Genomic DNA, 21,449 nt, shown 5'->3' on the forward strand with positions numbered 1-21,449 from the left:
TTTTTCATGTAATACGTTATATGTTTGTGGAATGGTTGAGTTGATTTATATCCGCTGCGAATTGTGCAAAAAAGGTTATTTTGATTAAATAATGAGCATGACAGTTATTATGTTGTTAAGTGTTGTGTGACACCCTTGGTGCATAATTACTCTGATATTTGTTGTTGTTATTTTAATTAAATATTTGGGGTATTTTAGAAGGGTGTTACAGGTTCTGAACTCTACTCAAGCTTCATCAACTTTAATACGAAGTCTCTGACTAGAAGTTTATATCCAAAAGTCAACAACTGATTAAAGTGATAGAAGTACAAAAGAAAAATTTAATTTCTAATGAAAAGGATTGTACTATGTACCTAAGAAGTTCCTCATGTCCCATCATCCTCACCAACTCTCTGCCGCAAGCGCCACTATAACGTTGTAAAATAAAGTGACCTTTGTAAAACTGTTATATTGAGTATATTGCAACTTTACCCTCCAATAGATCTATTATTTCCTATATGAAGAGGTCTTGGAAGCTTGGAAAATATAAGAGCATATAACACAACACTGTATATGATTTCAAAATGCTCATACGTGAAAAAGAAAAAGAAAAGTGTTTCACTCTAAGAAATTTATAACGTTCATACACGTTCAAACACTTCCTTGGAATATTTCTTAAGTGTTTTATTTGTTATAAACTTGTGTATCTGCTTATTTTGAAGCATCTTGTAAACACAAACCTATTTATCTTAACCTTTGGTTAATTTCCTTAAGAGATTAAGTTTAATCAGAATTCTCAATAAGTCATTGACAGTTAGTCTTTAAGTTGTAGTTTCTTGAGAGACTAGGTTATAGTCATAATTCTTAAGAACTCTTAAACAAAATATCTTTGAGTTTTTGCAATCAGTTTGATTATTGGATTAAGTCCTTATTGAGAAGGTGAAATCACTCAGGCGGGTGGACTGGACGTAACTTCGTTAACAACGAACCAAGATAAAAATACTTATGTTGTTTATCTCTTTCTTATCATTGTTGTTCGTGTGCTTGGGTTGCAGAAAGTTTTATCTCTAGAAACCCAAATCACCCACTTTCTTGTGTTTCTTGAACCTTTAGTTTCTTCCTACAAGGAAATCTCAAACATCACTTCTGACCCATAATTGTTAGATATGGATATAATTTTCTGGTCCTACGTGATCACTATTAAAGGAGGGATGATGAGAATCATGGGACTATATAGATGAATTTTCCACTTCAAAATCTTTTACTAAATCAAAATTATTATTGCTCATCTTGGCTCAAAAAAATAGGAGATGCTGAAGGAAAATCTTGAGTTAAAATGGTATCTGGTTAAGGAAGATTGATGAAGTAGGAGGAATGAAAAAGGTGAAAGCTTTAAGCAAAGCTCTAAATCACTTCTAATGAAATTCTTAGGGAAGAAGGGGCGAAGACATTTCTATGGAAAAGTAACTGAAAGCTTGAAAGCTAAAAGATTGCAAAAACTTTCAAATACTCAACTCACTCTATTTATAAGTATTGACAGCTGAAGGATCAAGACCAACTATAAACAGAGAACACAAGATCAACGAATAGATTTCCACTCATGAATATACACTAACTCGAGTTCAGTTAAGTACTTTCTAAACTGCGTCATACCCTATCTGCTCATGTCACTGGATGTGTCAAGAATGGGTAGCGAAACGTTTCATTAATGGGACCACATTAAGTGCGCATGTTTCCCATTTCTTCTTCAGTAAATTGATCCCAAGCGATTCATTAGAGCTAACTTTAGATTATTGTTCTTTAGAGTTTGATTTTAAGATTGAAAACAAAACTCTAGCAGAGATGGTGAAGGGAAAAGAAGAACCCATAAATCATTGGGAATATGGTTTGTAACTACATACAATGGAAGAGGAACAAATTTAAGAAAATTATGTTTACTCACACTAAGAGAGAACTTTTTTGGAATGGTCAAATAATATATTACTAAAAATGGAAAAAGCCCCCAAAAAGATACAAAAGAGTCTAATGCACAAGAAGTACAATAAAAAACACAAGATAAAACAAGCAGAATGAAAAACTACAAACAGTTAAGACACCGCCAAAAAGGAAAACTAATATCCCGACAATGAACATGTCAATCATCCAACCAACCAGGAACTAGTCACTCAGGACCAAGCTAGAACTCTGACACCAAAACACCAAAGCTAGATCAACATCTCAAGGAAACGACAACAAACCACTGAAAACCCGAGAGTCAGGTCAAAAGTCTCGATCCACTATTGATTTAGACACAAGATAGGGTTCTGAAGCCAATCGATGAAGGAGAGAGATTTCATATGAGACTTATTAAGAAACCATCTCCAAGACAGAAAAATACTCTTAGCCTCCACATCTTTCTCACCTGTCGACTTTCTGATAAACAACTTATTATTACGAGCAGACCAAATACTCCACATCACGACATGCCAAATCATAATAAACCTACCTCTTGTTTTCAACTTTGACTCTAAGGAAAGAAAAAACTCAAAATCTGACATAGGATCCCTTGGAATAGCTAAATGCACTCCTAGCCACCCAGAAATTCTATATTAGACACTCGAAACCATACTACACATAATGAACAAATAGAATGCACAATCAACATATTCCCCGCAAATAATGTAGGAAGACCCATCCTGATAAATAATAACTTTCCGCTTAAATAGGTTTTCTTTTGAAAGAAACCTATTACGTAGAACCTGCCAAGAAAAAACTACTACCTTGGAGGGGGCCTAACTCTCCCACATGTTTGGAAGAGTTGTGAATAAATTATCTACACTCTCCTCCGAAATAGGACTATAGCCGAATTGGAATTGATAAGAAGATGCCACAGTGAAAGAGCCATCCCTATCATATCTCCAAACCCACCTATCATTTTACTCTTTTAACTGGAACCCTTGAAGAGGAGAGAAAAACTCAGCAACTAAAGGTTCCTCTCAAACAAAGAACAATCGTCTCCATCTAAGATCCCAAAAAATCCTCCCCTGGTCACATCCCCTACCTCAGTTACAGTCCCTTCTTGTATTTGGGAAATATATAAGAGCCTTTAAAATTTAATCTTGAGGGGAACATTGCCTAGCCAAAGGTCTCCCTAGAAAGGAAGTTGAACTACCATATCCCACTTTTTTAGAGACATATGTTTCAAACCAATTGTAAGAATCATCTTTCTTGAATCCAAATAGGGACACTCCTCTTCACCAGGTAGAAATGGAGTGACAACCCAAAGACCTACCCCCACACCACGAGGAGACAATATAAGCACCATAACGGGCTAACAAAATTTCTGACTAGAGACCATAACTACTCATAAGAATTCTCCATCTCCACTTGGCTAGAAGGGCTAGATTAAACAACAACATATCTTTAACACCAAGACCACCATACTTATTGGGCTTACACACTTCAAACCACCTAACCCAGGGGATTTTAGACATTCCATTCACTCCTCCTTACACGAATCTTCTTTGAATTATAACCAACTTCTTCCACACATTCACAAACATCTTAAGAAACGAAGGATAGAAAATCAGAATTGCGTTAAGCACAAAATTAAGAAGGATAACTCTACCTCATAAACTAACATACATATGGGGCTAAGTCTCTTCCAAATCAGATTTAACAAAGGCTCCCAAGTGGATGTCAACCTAGGGTTAACTCCTACTGGCAACACTAGATACCGAAATAGAAGAGACTCAATCTTATAGTTCAAAAAACTCTCAGCCATCTAGAGGAAGGAAAGATCAACATTTATTCAAATCAGGCTGTTCTTATGAAAATTAAGCCCTAGATCCGAAGCAAGCTCAAATCCTCTTAGAATAGCTTTAATTGTCCATAAAGTCTTGACCGACGGCTCAACCAAGATTAATGTATCATCAACATATTGAAGGTGGGTAACCTCCAAATTGGAAGGACCAACTTTAAAACTAGATAAAAGATTAATATCAGAAGCTTACTGAATAAACTCATTAATACCTTCACCCACAAGAAAAAAGAGAAAAGGAGGTAGGGGGCTCCTTGCTTCAACCCTCTTTATATCTTAATTTCAAGAATAAAGAAACTGTTAACCAACATAACCACATTGCAAAAGAAAAAAAATACTATTGCCACTCACACTTTGGCTAAGAATGCCCCTCAAACAAAAAAAAACAAAAAACAAAATTGGAGAAACTCCTTATTGCATCAAAACCTAAATCAAAAAGGATAAAAAACACAATAAGTAAAACTCCTTTTGTTTTATAAAAAAACAAGCTTTTTTTTAAAAAAGAAAAAAATATACCAACACTCTAATATTCTAGAATATTTTTTTTTGAAATAACCAACTTTTTAAAATTATATATTAAAATAACCACATTTTTAATTTATTCATCAAATTAACCATGTTTCAAGAGAGGCGTCAACCCTTATGATGCATGCATTAACTTTTTACAAACAGACGTCACTGCAATTGACGCATGCATGCAAATGTAGGAGCACACGCCACTACAATTAGCACATACATGTAAAAAAAAATTAAAAAGTAGCCACATGTAATGACGCATGCATGCAAAAAAAAATAAAGGAATAGTCACATGCATTGACGCATGCTCCTACATTTGCATGCATGCGCCAAGACGAATGACGCCTATGTGTAACTAATCAAAGTATGTGGCATAAGGGTTGACTTCTCATTTTATCATCTAAGTGAAACATGATTAATTTGATAAATAAATTAAAAACATAATTATTTTAATATATAATTTAAAAAATATGATTATTTTAAAAAAAATCAATACTCTAAATGTCAAAACATTATATATCATTTTCGCACACCACAATATCAATTTCACTCCTCTCTCTCTCTCACTATACTAATACAAAGTTAAAAAAATTATTTAATCAACTAAAATCAACTACCATTCTCCCATAATGCTATCCACACATAATCCTTAAAAATTTGTCCATAAACATAGGACACCTCCCTAAAATTAAGGTCAAACATTCAACCCCACGTTTCACTCACCTCTCTCTAACCCAACACAATTTTGACTCACAATAGTTTTTCATAATTTTTTTTCTTTCCTTTTTTCATTTTCATATTTTCCGGAAATAGAAAAATAGTTATCTCTCCCTCTCTCTCACTTTCTCTCTCTTTCTTTCTCCCTCCCTCTCTCTTCTTTGATCCATGGAGGTGGAAGAAGAACTCCATCAAAACCCAGAAGAAAGTTGATTCCTTTCACCTAGATTCGATAACCCATTTGGCTAAAAACTTCAATGCGGTCTTTGAAAAGACCAAATAAAAATTCAGATTCAAAGGGTCATCATCATCATCATCATAGAGGGTGTGGATCTGATGGTGGGTTTCGTGAAGCAATGTCAAAAAGAAATTAATGTTGTTGTTGTTGATAATGATGTTTCATGTGTAATAACAAGTAAAGTGTTGTCGTTTATTGTTGCTGTTACTGTTGTTGTTGTTGTTGTCGGTGGCAACGACTTAGTGGTGCTTTTGCATCATAAACGACGATGCAGCTTCATTTCTCGCCTAGCATGAGAAGCATCACGATATCAAGCAACAATGGGTTTATTGACTTGATGAAGATCAAAGTCGCAGCTTGTCACATTTCTTATCGAACCCTTTTTCATACCATACTCGTCCTTGCTTTTTTGTTGCCATTTGTCTTCATTCTCACTGCTGTTGTTACCCTTGAAGGTGTCAACAAGTGTTCTTCATTGGGTAAATCTTTTCTCCTCTTCTACGTTAATCTTCAATTATAATCATCCTCTTTTGTTTTGTATTAGTATGTGTTTGTTTGTTTTAAGGTGGATCTTGATTTGAATATTGGATCAAGAGTTGTGAATCAGGATTGTTTCCATTTTGATTATGGAAGTTTTCTAGCGGGAAGTTGGATTCATTTTAGGATCTTAAGTGTGATTTGATAATTTGAGTATTTCACTTGCATTGTTTGGTTTCATTTGAATGAACTTTGGATCCTTGTTATGATGAGTAAATTACTATATATGGTATCTCAATTCGATACAAGACTAAATTCGATCTATATGAATCTTAATTTGGATATGAATCTTGTTTTGAATCCTGATTCGCGATTATGAATGTGAATCCTGATTCACTTTGAATAATGTATCTTAAATTTATGATAAGATTAGATTCACAATTCAAAAATAAGTCTTTTGATTCATAATTTGAGTACTTTGAATAGTCGTGGTGATAATGATGATGCTTTCCTGGCACTTGTTACTGAATTTTGACACGTGCTTTACGATTTAGGACTAGAATACCAGCTCGATTCTGTTGTGAGTTGTCAACAAAAGTTTTGATGTATCGATTTCTATTATTTCGAAATGCCGCGTTGTTTATTTGTGTCATTCTTGTTATATTACTCCTATTTGGTTCTGAAAGTTAATTTTGTGTACGTCGTGTCTTTTGTTGTCTAGTTTTGACCCTTTATTGGTTCCTTTGTTTTCTGTCTCCAGATTGTTTAGGTAGACGGTTAGGACCAAGGCTACTTGGCAGGGCTGACAATTCAGCGGTAAACTTTTTTTTCCTCGTTGAAATAGATTTCGGAGTAGATTATCATTTCTAGGAAATTTTCGTTGAACAATTTAATCTGAATGCTTCTTGTTATGATGATAATGGTGTAACAGAGATTAGTTAAAGATTTTTACAACATACTGAACGAAGTCAAGACCGGGGAAATTCCATCTAGTTTAAAGCTGCCCGATTCATTTGATCAAATGGTTTCTTCTATGAAGGATAATCAATATGATGCGAAAACATTCGCTTTAATGTTAAAGGGAATGGTAAGTTGCATGTTATGTTTACATTAACTATCACATTTCTCTTGATAAATAGCATTTATTGGTGAAAGGATCATCTGCAATGAAAAATCCTTCTGCATTGGTAAAATCAATTTTTGCAACCGGAGAACCAAACACGCACTTACTCACATTTATCATAGCCGAACTTTTAGTTCTTCTATTGATAGTGCTAGAAAATGATGATTATGTTGACTGATCTTTGTTACGATGCTATGCTTTGTTGGACAGATGCAGAAATTTGAGAAAGAAGTCAGAGAATCTAAATTTGCAGAGCTGATGAATAAACACTTTGCAGCTAGTTCTATCCCTAAAGGGATTAATTGTCTCTCTTTGCGTTTAACCGATGAATACTCGTCGAATGCGCATGCACGCAAACAATTGCCTCCGCCAGAGTTACTACCTATGCTCTCCGACAACTCATACCACCATTTTATTTTGTCAACCGATAACATCTTGGCTGCTTCAGTAGTTGTTGCCTCTACTGTTCAGTCATCTCAGAGACCTGAAAAGATAGTCTTCCATGTCATCACCGACAAAAAAACTTACGCCGGTATGCACTCGTGGTTTGCACTAAATCCTCCCTCACCTGCTATAGTTGAAGTCAAAGGCCTTCACCAGTTTGACTGGTTAACTAGAGAAAATGTTCCGGTACTTGAAGCCGTAGAAAGCCAAAATGGAATTAGGGATTACTATCATGGGAATCATCTCTTGGGAGCCAATCTCAGTGATACCAATCCACATAAATTCGCGTCAAAATTGCAGTCGAGAAGTCCAAAGTACATATCTTTACTCAACCATATCCGCATATACATACCCGAGGTATGTTAGTATTTCTCTCGGAGTAATAAAATAATCTTCCGAACCTTATTTTTGCTGATTGTGTTTGTCTCGTGTGTGTTGAACAGCTTTTTCCGAACCTTGAAAAGGTAGTTTTTTTGGATGACGATGTTGTGGTTCAGCGGGATTTGTCTCCGCTTTGGGAAATTGATATGAATGGAAAAGTTAACGGAGCTGTGGAAACGTGTAGAGGTGAAGATGATTGGGTAATGTCGAAGCATTTAAAGAACTACTTCAATTTTTCCCATCCCCTCATTGCAGGGCATTTGGATCCTGATGAGTGTGCTTGGGCTTACGGAATGAATGTCTTCGATCTTCGTACATGGAGAACGTCAAATATTAGAGAGACATATCATTCCTGGCTGAAAGAGGTATGAAATCCTCATATCCTCGAATCCAATATACTTTAATCATTTGAAACGTGTGCTATGCAAGAGACAAACATGGACACCAGATACAACACGTAGACACCAATAATAATTTAAAAATTGGAAGTGATTGAACATAAGTACACGTGTCATGTCGGTTTCAGATACCAGACACACCAGACACGTTCAATCTGAAGTGTCAGTGCTACATATGTATTAGGAGAAGTTAACACTAATTTTAGTTTCTTCATTCTCATCTTTTAATTGGAAATTGAAAGCTTTTGTTATATACTGCAGAATCTGAGGTCAAACATGACGATGTGGAAGCTAGGAACCCTACCTCCAGCTTTGATTGCGTTTAAAGGTCACGTGTATCCAATCGACCCTGCTTGGCACATGCTTGGTTTAGGTTATCAGACCAGCACCAATGTTGAGGATGTGAAAACGGCTGCGGTTATTCATTACAATGGCCAATCAAAACCTTGGTTAGAAATCGGGTTTGAACATCTTAGACCGTTTTGGAACAAGTATGTCAATTATTCAAATGATTTTGTTAGGAACTGTAATATCATGGACTTATAGTCTATCAACTAGAAGAAGCAGAAGCAGAAGCACGACAGTACGAACGTTACATCAATGGATACTACTACGAAACGGATGAGTAAAAAAATACAGGTATCATCTAAAATTTTTGCAGCTTGAGATTTTCTCCGAGAAGAATTTCAACAAGGCGGCAAGTAGAAGAATCGGTTGAGAGGACAAAGTGATCAGGACATACGGTGGGTGGATTCAATGCCATCCCCAACCGTTGTTTTCACAGACACGGTATCTGTTCTGACACGGACCTGGTGTGACGTTCAGAGTCTTGTTACATAGAAACGCGTCCTCTAATTTTGGTTGACGAGAGAATATACTATTTATCGATCTTTCTTTGTGGCTAGAGCATCAAAGATTCCCCAATGGACATTTAAAGGGTCACAAGCCTGTGTCATCCATATATAGTTTGGTGTTTAGAACACAAGTGCTAGGATAGTTCATTTTTTCTTTATAGTTTGTTAAATTTTTGTTAGTGGCAATATTTACCTTCACCTTTTTTTTTTGATTTTGATGTCAAGATGATGGTGAAATTCTAGGTTTAGTTCATGAGATTGCTTGTTATACAGGGTTCATTGGATTAGGAAACTGTCTTTAGGTTATAATATATTATAGTTATTTGTTGTGTACAATGATTACAAGACATTGGAAATGTGCAGATAATTCTTTTTTTCCAAGTCTTCTTCCAAACAATTCCTTATGGTTAATTTTCTCTTGATGGAGGGAGTATAATTTAACTCCTTGCCTACATAAAGTGGAACTAATAGTGTAGGGTTTGCTACTATGAATCCCAAACACCGACACTAACACGTCGATGCTGATAATAATTTTAAAAAAATGATAAGTTTGAAATAAGCACAAAGGTTTTTAGACATTAACATGAACATTTTTTTAGAGGTGTCAGTGCTATATTGATTATGGTTTTTAAGAGTATACTATGTACTAGAGTTTCTTATTGGTCTATTACTCCCGCACAGTTGTAAGTGTGATGATAACACTATCAAAGATAGTCCAAAAATGAAGTGCACAGTTGTAAGTGTGATGATAACACTATCAAAGATAGTCCAAAAATGAAGTATGATTTGTGGACCACTCCATTACCTCATTCAACCAAACATTTCATTACCACACTTTTACATGTTAAATTTTTTACTCTCATTCTAACTAAAAGTTAAGCAAGCATGCATTTGGAATAGTATTGCACTTTGAAGTAATATATGTTGGAATGCAGCATGCAGCCTAGGTGATATAGTGAGACATGTTAGTGTGTCCTTATATATAGTTCCATAGATGAGAATATCATAACTTGTATTATTGAGTGGACCATCTATGACTATGTTCTTAGATGGGGTTGATTCTTATTTGGACTTTAGGGTTTGTACAATTATTCTCATGTACCATCATATTTGTAATGATTAGAAAGATTTGTGCATGTTAGTTGGGAGTATTTAAAATATTAGAATAATGTGGTACAATAATTTTGGGGTTTTTTAGGGTTGATTTTGTAAATTACTATTTTCTCTTCAAATTAGAAATCAATTTGTAAAAAATTGTTGTAGGTTATATGTCGCTTTGTATTTCAACGATGGAATTTGAGTTTGGAATTTCACTTGGAGGAGAAGGTTTTTTCTTGTGGTAAAATGACCTTTTAACTGATTTGATTATTGAGATCGGTCGAGTCTTTATGTCAAAAAGAATAGATTTTTGATGTTAGTTCCCTTATACTATCTAATTATTGTAATTATGTTATATTTAATTAGTCTTTATGTGTAATTATTCTTTTTTCCCCTACAATCCTATATTATAAATGAGTTTTTGTTTGTACTTCAGATATATATTGAATATATAAATATTATTAATATCTTTTCGAGTTTCTATATGGTATCAAACAGCTTATGTTTTTTAACCCCTTTCTCCGTATGAGTTTTTTTGTGGCGATTTTTATGTCGTTTCCGCTCGCAAGCAGTGGGAATTATTTCACTGTGTGAGATTGTAATCGGTGAGAGTCTCTGCTTGTATTTGTGTTATGTTTTCGGTTAAACTTTATCGTGCTACAATGGAGAAATCCGAGGTTACTCACACAATTACCATGATTCTCGATGACTTCAATTGTAATTAGTGGATTGAATCAATAAGCGGATTATTGAAAGGTGTAGCGGGGTATTCGTTACCATTAGACATATTGACTAAATCCAAGGTAAATCATACAAGTCGAGTCGCCACCGCACTTCTATTTATCCAAAGGAATGGTTAGAAAGCGAACAAAAACCTAATAGTTTTATCGAATCAAAAACTAGTAAAAATGTCAGAGATCGGGGTAAGGGGGTTGGTTATGCAATGAGAAGGTTTTAAGCAACCAAAACATCCTAGGTACTCCTAGGGAGCCCTTTTCACACTTGTTGTAAGTTTGGTATTTTATGAAAAAAATTGTTTGTGCAAAAAGGTAATACTCTGTGGAAATATGTGTCCACAAAGAGGAAAAGAATCAGGACAAACTGACAATCCATACGATTAATACACTCAATGGGACAGATACTCTGGGGACTCTAATGGGGATAAGAAAGGGAAATAAAATGCGTGAGTAGGTCACGACTTAGAACTTGCTGGGAGACCTGAGAGGGATTCCACGAAAATAAATCAATGGAAAGACTCGAGCTGACTCAAAGATGCATCTATTGGGGAATATGCCAATACAGCAAAACTATCCATAGAGGATACTTCGGATGAAAATCCGGACTCAGATGGGGAAAATCCACTAAGGGACTTCGCTGGGAAATGTCCAAATAGGACTCACCTGAGGAAACAACAGGATGAGGTATTACCGGTTACTAGGTAATAAACTCAAGGAGACATGTGATCAAAACACCGGTATGAGGGTGAGAGGACAACGCGCTCGGGGAGAATGAACATCTAAGACCGGTATGAGGGTGATAGATATCAAACATCCAAAAACATCTGAGGAAGACCTAAAAAGGTATACTTCGACTCAGGAAATCTGACTCCACAGGGGGACGAAAAGTCAAAATAGGGAGCAGAAGAGAAGGAACACCAGGGATACCGGTTACTGGGCATATAATAGGTGACCAACCAAGCGTGAATTGGAGAATATTTCCAAGACACTCATCATCCGAAAGGAGGGCTGAAAAAGCAAACTCGATTACAGGATGGGCATTCGATTCCACAAGGAAATACGAATCTTACTCGACTGGGGAAGAACAAAAGACTTCAACCAAAGAGCGCATGAGATATATTATCTATTACCGTTAGAACGTAGATAATATACTCGCATGGAAGATTATCCACAACCGGTTAGTGGGTTAATAAAGGATAAATCAACCGAAAGGAGAGGACATCGGGATACCGAATACTAGGTATAAGCTAATGGCCAGCCAAAGGGGAGAAACGATCATTACCAAACAGAAAAGGGTAAATGAAAGATGACTCGCTGGGGATACATTGACAAAAACAATGATCCGGAAGATATATCACCGGTTACTTGGAGATATACTCAAAAAGTGAAGGAATATCAGTACCGAATATTGGATAAAGATAACCAACAAGGAGGGGATTACATCTACCAGATATTAGGTAGAAAACCACAGAAGAGTAACCGCCATCGGTTAGGATGAAAAAAAATAAGGTTAACTCTGCAAGGGGATAAAATGGGGTTTACAACTACTGGTATGAGGGTAGAAAACCACAAAGATAGGACTTACAACTACCGGTTACTGGGTAGAAGGCCACAGATTCCGCCGGGGAATAGATGGACAATTACCGGTTACTGAGCAATCGTTCATCTAAACTGCGGGGAAGTGCAGGGGAAATAAAAAGAGCAGTCAGTTTAGGAACAAACTAGAGAGACACAATGAAACAAGACTCAACCCAATGAGGATATATCTCAGGGGAGAACTCCATCCCAATACATGTGTTGGGTGGAAACTGAAATAACAATCATCCATGAGGACATAACTCAGTGGGGAATATGGGAGAAATGGTAGACACTTTTTGCCTATGGGGCTGACTCTATCTTATGGAGAGATCACACACCAACATCTGCTTGGAGAAATATATCACCCACTAGCAGGAGACAATAAACAAAGATAAATGGCAAAGAATGCAACATGAATATCTGAATGTTAAGAATATGCATGTATATGCGTGGTTTATGTATGATGAATGCTGACAAACAGACATATCTAACACAAACAGGTCCAAGAATCAATGGACAAACATCCGGTACTACATCTCAAGAGAGAAAGCCTGACCCACTGGAGAACATCCAAACTGATGGGGGCAACAGATACCAAGAAGCAAAGATCTCTGCAGGGATCTAAACACAGATAAAATCCTCCGTAGAAGCAACTCTACTGGGGAAGTTATCGAAGAGGGAAATGAAACTCTGTGGGGAACAACCACCAATCAGAAGGTTCCAATGCCAACACATTCTTGCACTACTGAAGAAATCATATTTGCCAAGGAGAAAGGGACACTACTCCGCTGGGGAAGGAAAGATAAACATCTTCATCAACCACTCTGCCCGAGAGGAAAAGACAAACAAGCTCTGATCAGACAATTCTGCTAGGGAAACACTGCCGACGACCGAATCGGGGATTACCCATAGGCAGATACTAGGGATACCTTGCTAGGGACCATAATGGGGAGTAAAAGATGGGATCAACCCTGCTGAGGATGGTCAAGGAGAAAATTTTCTGGAGATCAAAAGTAGACGAGTCCACAGGGGAAAAGCTACAAATCAAACTTGATGATGACTCCGCTTATGCTGGGGATTTCCTGCTCACTCTGGCGGAGAAATTTCTAACTCGAAGTGAGGGAAAACCAACTCCTTCGGAAAGATTAGCATATTCAATTTATCAATCTATAAGGGATTTTAGGTCAATCCACGCAAGGGATGACAACCATATAATTGATAGCACAAATGCTAAATCCAGACTCACTAGGGTCTAGAAGATTGAGACCGCATCCAAAACTCCAATCTCTCTGGGGGATTTGGTGGGATGTACAAATTTCTTCTATGCTCACAGATGAAACCACCTGAAGGATAAATGAGGATACAAGTATGCTGGGAATATGAATAAATGTCTTACCCTTTTGGAGATCATGCTATCCTTGGGAGAGCACTGAAGACGTTCCCAATATCCTTTTTGTCATTGTGAATGTTCACTTTGTTTAAAACAATTTATGATTTTTTTTAAAACAATGATATTTATCAATTAAATCATGCAGAATATTTGTTTGAATAGAAACAAATAAGAGTGCAAAGAATTGGATAAAGGCTCAAATTTATTTGATGGAATGGTAGTCTGCAAATGGCAAGACTCCATGGATCTTTACAAATTTGAAATTGGTGATATAAATTGGAAAAGGGCTACATTGAACATAATGAACATTTCTCCACCAACTTTGAATCTGATGTATTTGAAGCTTCAGTTGACGATGACTGAGCGAAAATCTTTGACAGATGACAGTTGTAGAACAAAGTCTTGTCAGGATGCAGTTATTGGCCAAAATCCCTAATTTTTGCCTAGATTGCCCCATGTCGCAACCTGAAAAATACAGTGCAAAAAAAACAACCGGCGAAAGAAAAAGACAGAAGAGTCGCCACCGTGCGTTATTCATCCCAAAGGAGGGAAAGGAAACGCTCGAAGTAAACCTGAAAAAGGAAAGGACAAGACGGGGTCTCGCAACCAAATCTTGGGTTCGGGAGTCGGTTATGCGAAGGGAAGGTATTAGCACCCCTACGCATCCGTAGTACTCTACGGGATCCACTTTTGTAGTTCTTGTCTAAAGGGTGTGGGTTTATCTTGTGCTGTTTACCAAAAAAAAAGGGTTAAATGAAAATGACTCGCGCGGATGTCGCATCCACTGCATACGTATCTCATCTGAATATGAGAATCAGAGTCTTCGTAGCTCGGCTGACCTATGGGTTGGGGGGATGTGTGCTCGCTAAGACATCGCGTCTTATGCCTACGTATCTCATCTGGCCTGAGAATCAGAGCAAAACGTAGTTCGGCTGACTACGGGGTTATGGATTGGGTTTTGGACGAACGACGTTACTACGCAATCTACCGGATGCTCGACCTTTGGAGACTTACTCGCCTGTAGTAGAAGGAGTTAGCGTGTTGCTTTGGGTTTTAGGGTTTGGGATGCTCGAGGGAAAAAAGGCAGTCCTTGACGAAGGAACCGCGCTACCTGCAGGGATATGAATACAAAACACAAAACATGTATCTCAAAGTAAAATGCCACCAAGGGGCTCAAACGTTGCCTCCTATCGAGGTCTTCCAGCTAGGAAAGCAGTAAAATGCGGGAAAAATGTAAAAGTACCACGCGGATAAAGATCCGAAGTAACAGCAATTAGAGGAATGGGAAACCCTGAGATCCTTCCAAGCTAATGCCATCAAAGAAAAGTGAGTCAGTACAGGTAATCGGAATGAACCTCCAGGGGTTATCCCACAAATAAAGTGGGAAACCACGCAAGTTATCCCTGCAAAAGTCATGTGAGGCTGATTGGAGAGCTTGATTGAAATTGAGTTGCACCCGTGAGGTTTACAAAACAATCTTCAGGGTTTATGTGAGGCAGAGGTGATTCTGTGTAGTTGAGTTCCCTTCGGGGTTTGGAGGCTGCTCTGAACTCCGTTAGGTCTTCTCTCACTATCTTTTTCCTCAGGGTTTTGTTCCAAGGAAACCTCAGAGTATTTTGCTTCTCCTCAAAATCCCCCTTTGTTCTGTGTTCTCTCAAGTGAAGCCTTGGTATTTATAGACTGAATTTCATGGTTTTGTGGGCTCAAATGAGAGAGACCCAAGTCCAAATTTTTTTATTATATTTTATTTAATTAATTAATTAATTAATTAAATTTTTTTATATATTTTTTTTTATTTTTTTGTAAAAAATTATTTATTTTTTTCGTTTTTTTTTTTTTTTTTTTTTTTGGATCTAATTCTGATTGACATGATGAAATGCAATATGAAATGCTAAATGAATGCATGAATGAGGAGGGCAAATTTTGGGGTGTTACACCCCAGGGTGAGGTACTCAATCTAGCGGGATACATACTCATTTTTTATGTCTCTAACTTTTGCCTGGATCGCCCTTTCGGGTTTTCAATCCACCGAGACGCTCATTTTTGCCTAAGCCGCCCTTTCAGGTTTTCAACTTAGCGAGCTATTCTGTTTTTATTTTAGGCGAAGTATTTCTTGATTGCATCTGAATTCACAGGACGAGTGAAAACCTCCCCATCCATAGTTGTAAGTATTAAAGCATCGCCTGAAAAGGCTCTCTTAACAACATATGGACCTTCATAGTTTGGAGTCCACTTGCCCCTGGAATCAGGCGCGAAAGACAAAACTTTCTTGAGCACGAGGTCACCTTCTCGGAACACACGAGGCTTGACCCTCTTATCAAAGGCTTTCTTCATCCTCTGCTGATATAACTGACCATGGCACATGGCAGTCAATCTCTTCTCTTTTGTCAAGTTTAACTGGTCGTAACGACTCTGAACCCATTCAGCATCGGTCAACTTGGCTTCCATCAAGACTCTCATTGATGGGATCTCCACCTCTACTGGGAGTACAACCTTCATGCCGTATACAAGAGAGAAAGGGGTTGCCCCTGTTGAAGTGCGGACAGATGTACGATATCCATGCAAAGCGAATGGCAGTATCTCATGCCAATCCTTGTACGTAATGACCATCTTCTGGACAATCTTCTTGATATTCTTATTAGCAGCTTCAAAAGCCCCGTTCATCTTGGGTCTATAAGGGGAAGAATTATGATGTGCAATCTTGAACTCATTACACATCTCTTTCATCATCTTGTTGTTCAAGTTAGATCCATTATCAGTAATGATCTTATCTGGCACACCATAACAGTATATGAGTTGATTCTTGATAAACTTCACAACCACCTGCCTGGTCACGTTTGCATATGACGCCGCTTCAACCCACTTGGTGAAGTAATCAATTGCTACGAGAATAAATCTGTGACCGTTGGACGCTTTTGGCTCTATCACGCCAATCATGTCAATTCCCAACATGGAGAAAGGCCATGGTGATGAAATCACATTCAGAAGTGTCGGGGGAATATGAATCTTATCCGCATAAATCTGACACTTGTGGCATTTCTTCACATATTTGCAGCAGTCAGACTCCATTGTCAGCCAATAGTAGCCTGCTCTCAACATCTTTCTAGTCATGGCATGTCCATTGGAATGAGTACCAAATGAAGCCTCGTGGACCTCAGTCATTAACAGGTCTGCTTCGTGTCTATCCATGCATCTGAGCAGAACCATGTCAAAATTCCTCTTATAAAGCACATCGCCATTGAGGTAGAAGCTGCCTGATAATCTCCTCAAAGTCTTCTTGTCTTTCACAGATGCCCCTGGCGGGTAAATCTGACTCTGAAGAAAACATTTGATATCATAATACCATGGCTTATCATCTTGCACCTCTTCTACTGCAAATACATGAGTTGGTCTATCCAAGCACATCACAGTGATATTGGGAACTTCATTCCAGAGTCTCACCATAATCATCGAAGCAAGTGTAGCAAGAGCATCTGCCATCCGATTCTCATCTCGAGGAATATGATGGAAGTCAACCTCAGTAAAGAACGTTGAAATCCTCCTCGCATAATCTCTATATGGGATGAGGCCAAGATGATTCGTCTCCCGTTCACCCTTAATCTGATTAACAACAAGGGCCGAATCACCATAAATATCAATATGTTTAATCCTAAGATCAATACACTCTTCCAATCCCATGATACATGCCTTATACTCAGCCATATTATTCGTGCATTTGAAAGTTAGCCTTGCTGTAAAAGGAAAATGTGTACCCTAAGGAGTAATAATCACTACCCCAATACCATTTCCATACTGATTTACAGCGCCATCAAACACCATGCTCCATCGGGAACCAGGCTCTGGCCCTTCATCGAGCGTAGGCTCATCACAATCTTTCAATTTCAAATATAGAATCTCCTCATCTGGGAAGTCATACTGAATTGACTGATAATCCTCAATTGGTTGATGTGCCAAGTGGTCAGCCAAGATACTACCTTTTATAGCCTTCTGAGCTCGATACTCAATATCATACTCAGACAACAACATCTGCCAACGGGCAATCCTCCCAGTTAAAGCAGGCTTCGCAAAGATATACTTGATTGGATCCATTTTGGATATCAACCAAGTCGTATGATTCAACATATACTAGCGTAAGCGCTTAGCAGCCCAAGCCAAAGCACAACATGTTTTCTCAAGCATCGAGTATCGAGACTCACAATCGGTGAACTTCTTACTCAGGTAGTAAATAGCATATTCTTTCTTCCCTGCCTCGTCTTGCTGACCAAGGACACAACCCATTGAGTCTTCAAGAACAGTTAGATACATAATCAAGGGTCTCCCTTCCGCAGGTGGAGACAAAATCGGCGGCTCAGACAGATACTCATTGATACTATCGAAGGCTTTTTGGCAATCCTCGGTCCAATCATGAGACTGATCCTTCCGGAGGAGCTTGAATATTGGCGCACATGTGGCAGTCATGTGGGATATAAATCTGGAAATATAATTCAAGCGGCCAAGAAAACCTCGGACTTGCTTCTCAGTTTTGGGCGCAGGCATCTCTTGTATTGCTTTGACCTTTGCAGGATCAACCTCAATACCTCTTTCGCTGACAATAAAGCCCAATAACTTGTCGGAACGGACTCCAAATGTACACTTGTTAGGATTCAGACGAAGCTTATACTTCCTCAAACGCTGAAAAAGCTTCAACAAGTGCTCTACATGTTCAACTTCTGTTCTCGACTTTGCAATCATATCATAAACATATACCTCAATCTCCTTGTGCATCATATCGTGAAACAAGGTAGTCATAGCTCGTTGATACGTGGCTCCGACGTTCTTCAAACCGAAGGGCATCACTCGATAACAGAATGTTCCCCAAGGTGTGATGAATGTTGTCTTCTCCATATCCTCGGGTGCCATCTTGATCTGATTATATCCGGAAAATCCGTCCATAAATGAGAAGACATTGAATTTAGCTGTATTATCTACCAACATATCAATATGTGGTAGAGGAAAATCATCTTTCGGGCTAGCTTTATTCAAGTCTTTATAGTCCACACACATTCGGACTTTTCCATCTTTCTTAGGCACGAGCACAATATTGGCCACCCATTGAGGATATGTAGAAGTCACCAGAAACCTCGCATCAATTTGCTTCTGAACTTCTTCTTTAATCTTCACTGCCATATCAGGATGAGTTCTTCTGAGCTTCTGCTTCACAGGCACACACTCAGGCTTCAAAGGTAAGAAATGTTGCACGATATCAGTATCCAGACCAGGCATGTCTTCATATGACCAGGAAAAGACGTCGACGTATTCTCGTAGCAACTCGATCAACCCCTTCTTAACAGATTCTTCTAGGAGTGTCCCAATCTTCACTTCTCGCACACAATCCTCAGACCCCAAGTTGACTGTTTCCAGATTCTCAAGATGCGGCTGAATGACCTTCTCTTCGTGCTCAAGCAGACGGGTGATCTCGTCAGGAATCTTTTCAATAACATCTTCTTCGGCCTCAAATACAGGGAACTCAAAGTTGGGAGATGGTGTTGGATCATTATGTTCAATAGGTTTGATCAACCTACATAATGATTTTGGATATAAAGAGATTTTAGAATTCAAACAAGGCAAATCATTATGCAGATGAAAAGATTGATTTTATTCTATTTTTTTAAGGTTTTATGTGATCACCAATTTCATGCAAAAAGCGAAAAGTGAAAATAATTGGAAAAACAAACATTTAACATGAATTTATTGAATGAAAATATCATTATACTTATGAGCCAACAATGTCATCACTCCTCCTTTTGGCATGGGAGAAGGGTTTTTGAACAAAATGAACATTACGTTGACTTATGGACGACTGTTGGAACATCAACAGCGACCCAGTTATTGCAGACCCCTCCAGGGATGACAAAGTTGCCAGGATCTTCCTCTGCATCCTCTTCCTCAATAGCAGCAGCTTCCTCGTCTTGAACAGTGTGGATGAATCCACCACTCTTAAACAGCCCATGCTTGTTGAAAGCGCCAGAAGAATACCATATGCCAACCCGGGATTTGTTGTCCTCCATCTTGATCATTTTTTCCAAACCAGTAGTTGTGCCATGCCCAATGGCCAACTTAGCATAATTGTAGGACGCAAATGAAGAAGTTCCTTCCTTAGTAGGCTCAGCAATAGATAAAGCTTGGAACGGTGTTCCAACTTCATCCTTAACATCTATGTAAGAAAAGGAAGACAAATGGCTAACCAGGAGATCTTTTTCTCCCCCTACCACCACCAGCTTCTTGTTCTTGACAAATTTCAGTTTCTGGTGTAGGGTGGATGTCACGGCGCCTACCTCATGAATCCATGGTCTGCCTAACAGACAGCTATATGATGGGTGGATATCCATGACTTGAAAAGTGATATGGAAATCACTTGGTCCAATCTTTACTGGGAGTTCAACCTCTCCAATCACAGTTTTGCGGGATCCATCAAAAGCTTTAACCACTACTCCACTCTGCCTCATGGGAGGCCCCTGGTATGACAATCTGGCCAGAGTGGATTTTGGCAGCACATTCAGCGATGATCTAGTGTCTACCAGCACATTAGACATGGCATCATCCTTGCAGCTCATAGATATATGAAGTGCCAAATTGTGGTCTCTTCCCTCTTCAGAGAGATCGGCATCACAAAAACTCAGATTGTTACAAGCGGTGATGTTTGAAACAATACTATCAAATTATTCTATTGTGACGTTGTGATCTACATACGCCACATCCAACACCTTCTGCAGAGCTTCATGGTGTGGTTCTGAATTCATCAACAAAGATAGTACAAAGATCTTTGATGGCGTTTGTAGAAGCTGATCTACAATGTTGTATTCACTTCTTTTTATGAGTCTCAGCATCTCATCACAGTCTTCTTTCATGGTGCAATTCTGGCCAGCAGAGACAAGAGTTCTCACAACAGAGGCAGGTTTATTGGCAACAAGTGTCGGATTCGTAGCAATAACAACATTCCCAACCAGGCGTTCAGCATAATCAACAACATCATCCTTCCTGGTGTCAGCTTGGGGTTTCGGCGGAGCCGAGAAAACACGACCACTATGGGTCAAGCCGTTGACGTTAGCAATATTAACAACAGAAGTAGAGGGCAGGGGAACCTCCTTCCCATCCTCCAATGCCACAACATTATAGCGATAGGGGATAGCTTTATCAGAAGAGTATGGCACAGGGCCAACTGGTTTAATAATCAAAGAGGGAGAAACCTTCTGCTTGCTGCCATCATACCAGATGACAACAGGCTATGGGATCCGAAATACCGGAGATATCACATTGACTTCATCATCAGCATCGTGATTTTGAAGTATTTCAATTACACCTTCATCCAGCATTTCTTGGATGTCTTTACGGACTTGGCGATATCCTCTCTGATTAACAGTGCAGGCACGACATCTATCATGGTCATGCTCATAATAACTGTATTCACACAACAATCTGTGTATCTGGACCAACGATTGTCGAATATGGCTGACATATTTGACCTTATATTTACCAGGGCAACCCTGGACCATGTTGACAGAGGATTTCCCATGCTCGGGCAATGGGTTCTTCTTTACATTGGGACCTACGTCCTCGAAACACAAGATACCACATCTCACAAGGTCTTGAACCTTGGTCTTCAGCGGGTAACAGTTTTCCACGTCATGTCCGGGGGCACCGGAATGATAAACACAATGTAGCTCGGGCTTATACCACCACT

At 38.5% G+C, this 21,449-nt stretch overlaps 1 protein-coding gene across 1 annotated transcript; it reads left to right on the top strand.

The window, feature by feature from the left end:
* The first annotated feature begins 4,868 nt into the window (after nucleotides 1-4,868).
* Nucleotides 4,869-9,307, top strand: LOC127121581 (probable galacturonosyltransferase 14). The gene is made up of 6 exons (XM_051052046.1): nucleotides 4,869-5,728; nucleotides 6,487-6,542; nucleotides 6,658-6,813; nucleotides 7,060-7,650; nucleotides 7,737-8,039; nucleotides 8,334-9,307. Exons 1-6 carry the CDS (start codon nucleotides 5,518-5,520, stop codon nucleotides 8,616-8,618), a joined length of 1,602 nt encoding a protein of 533 aa, XP_050908003.1. The 5' UTR covers nucleotides 4,869-5,517; the 3' UTR covers nucleotides 8,619-9,307.
* Nucleotides 9,308-21,449: the final 12,142 nt, after the last annotated feature.

This window comes from Lathyrus oleraceus, chromosome 1 (assembly GCF_024323335.1).
Source record: "Lathyrus oleraceus cultivar Zhongwan6 chromosome 1, CAAS_Psat_ZW6_1.0, whole genome shotgun sequence".
Taxonomy (NCBI): Eukaryota; Viridiplantae; Streptophyta; class Magnoliopsida; order Fabales; family Fabaceae; genus Lathyrus; species Lathyrus oleraceus.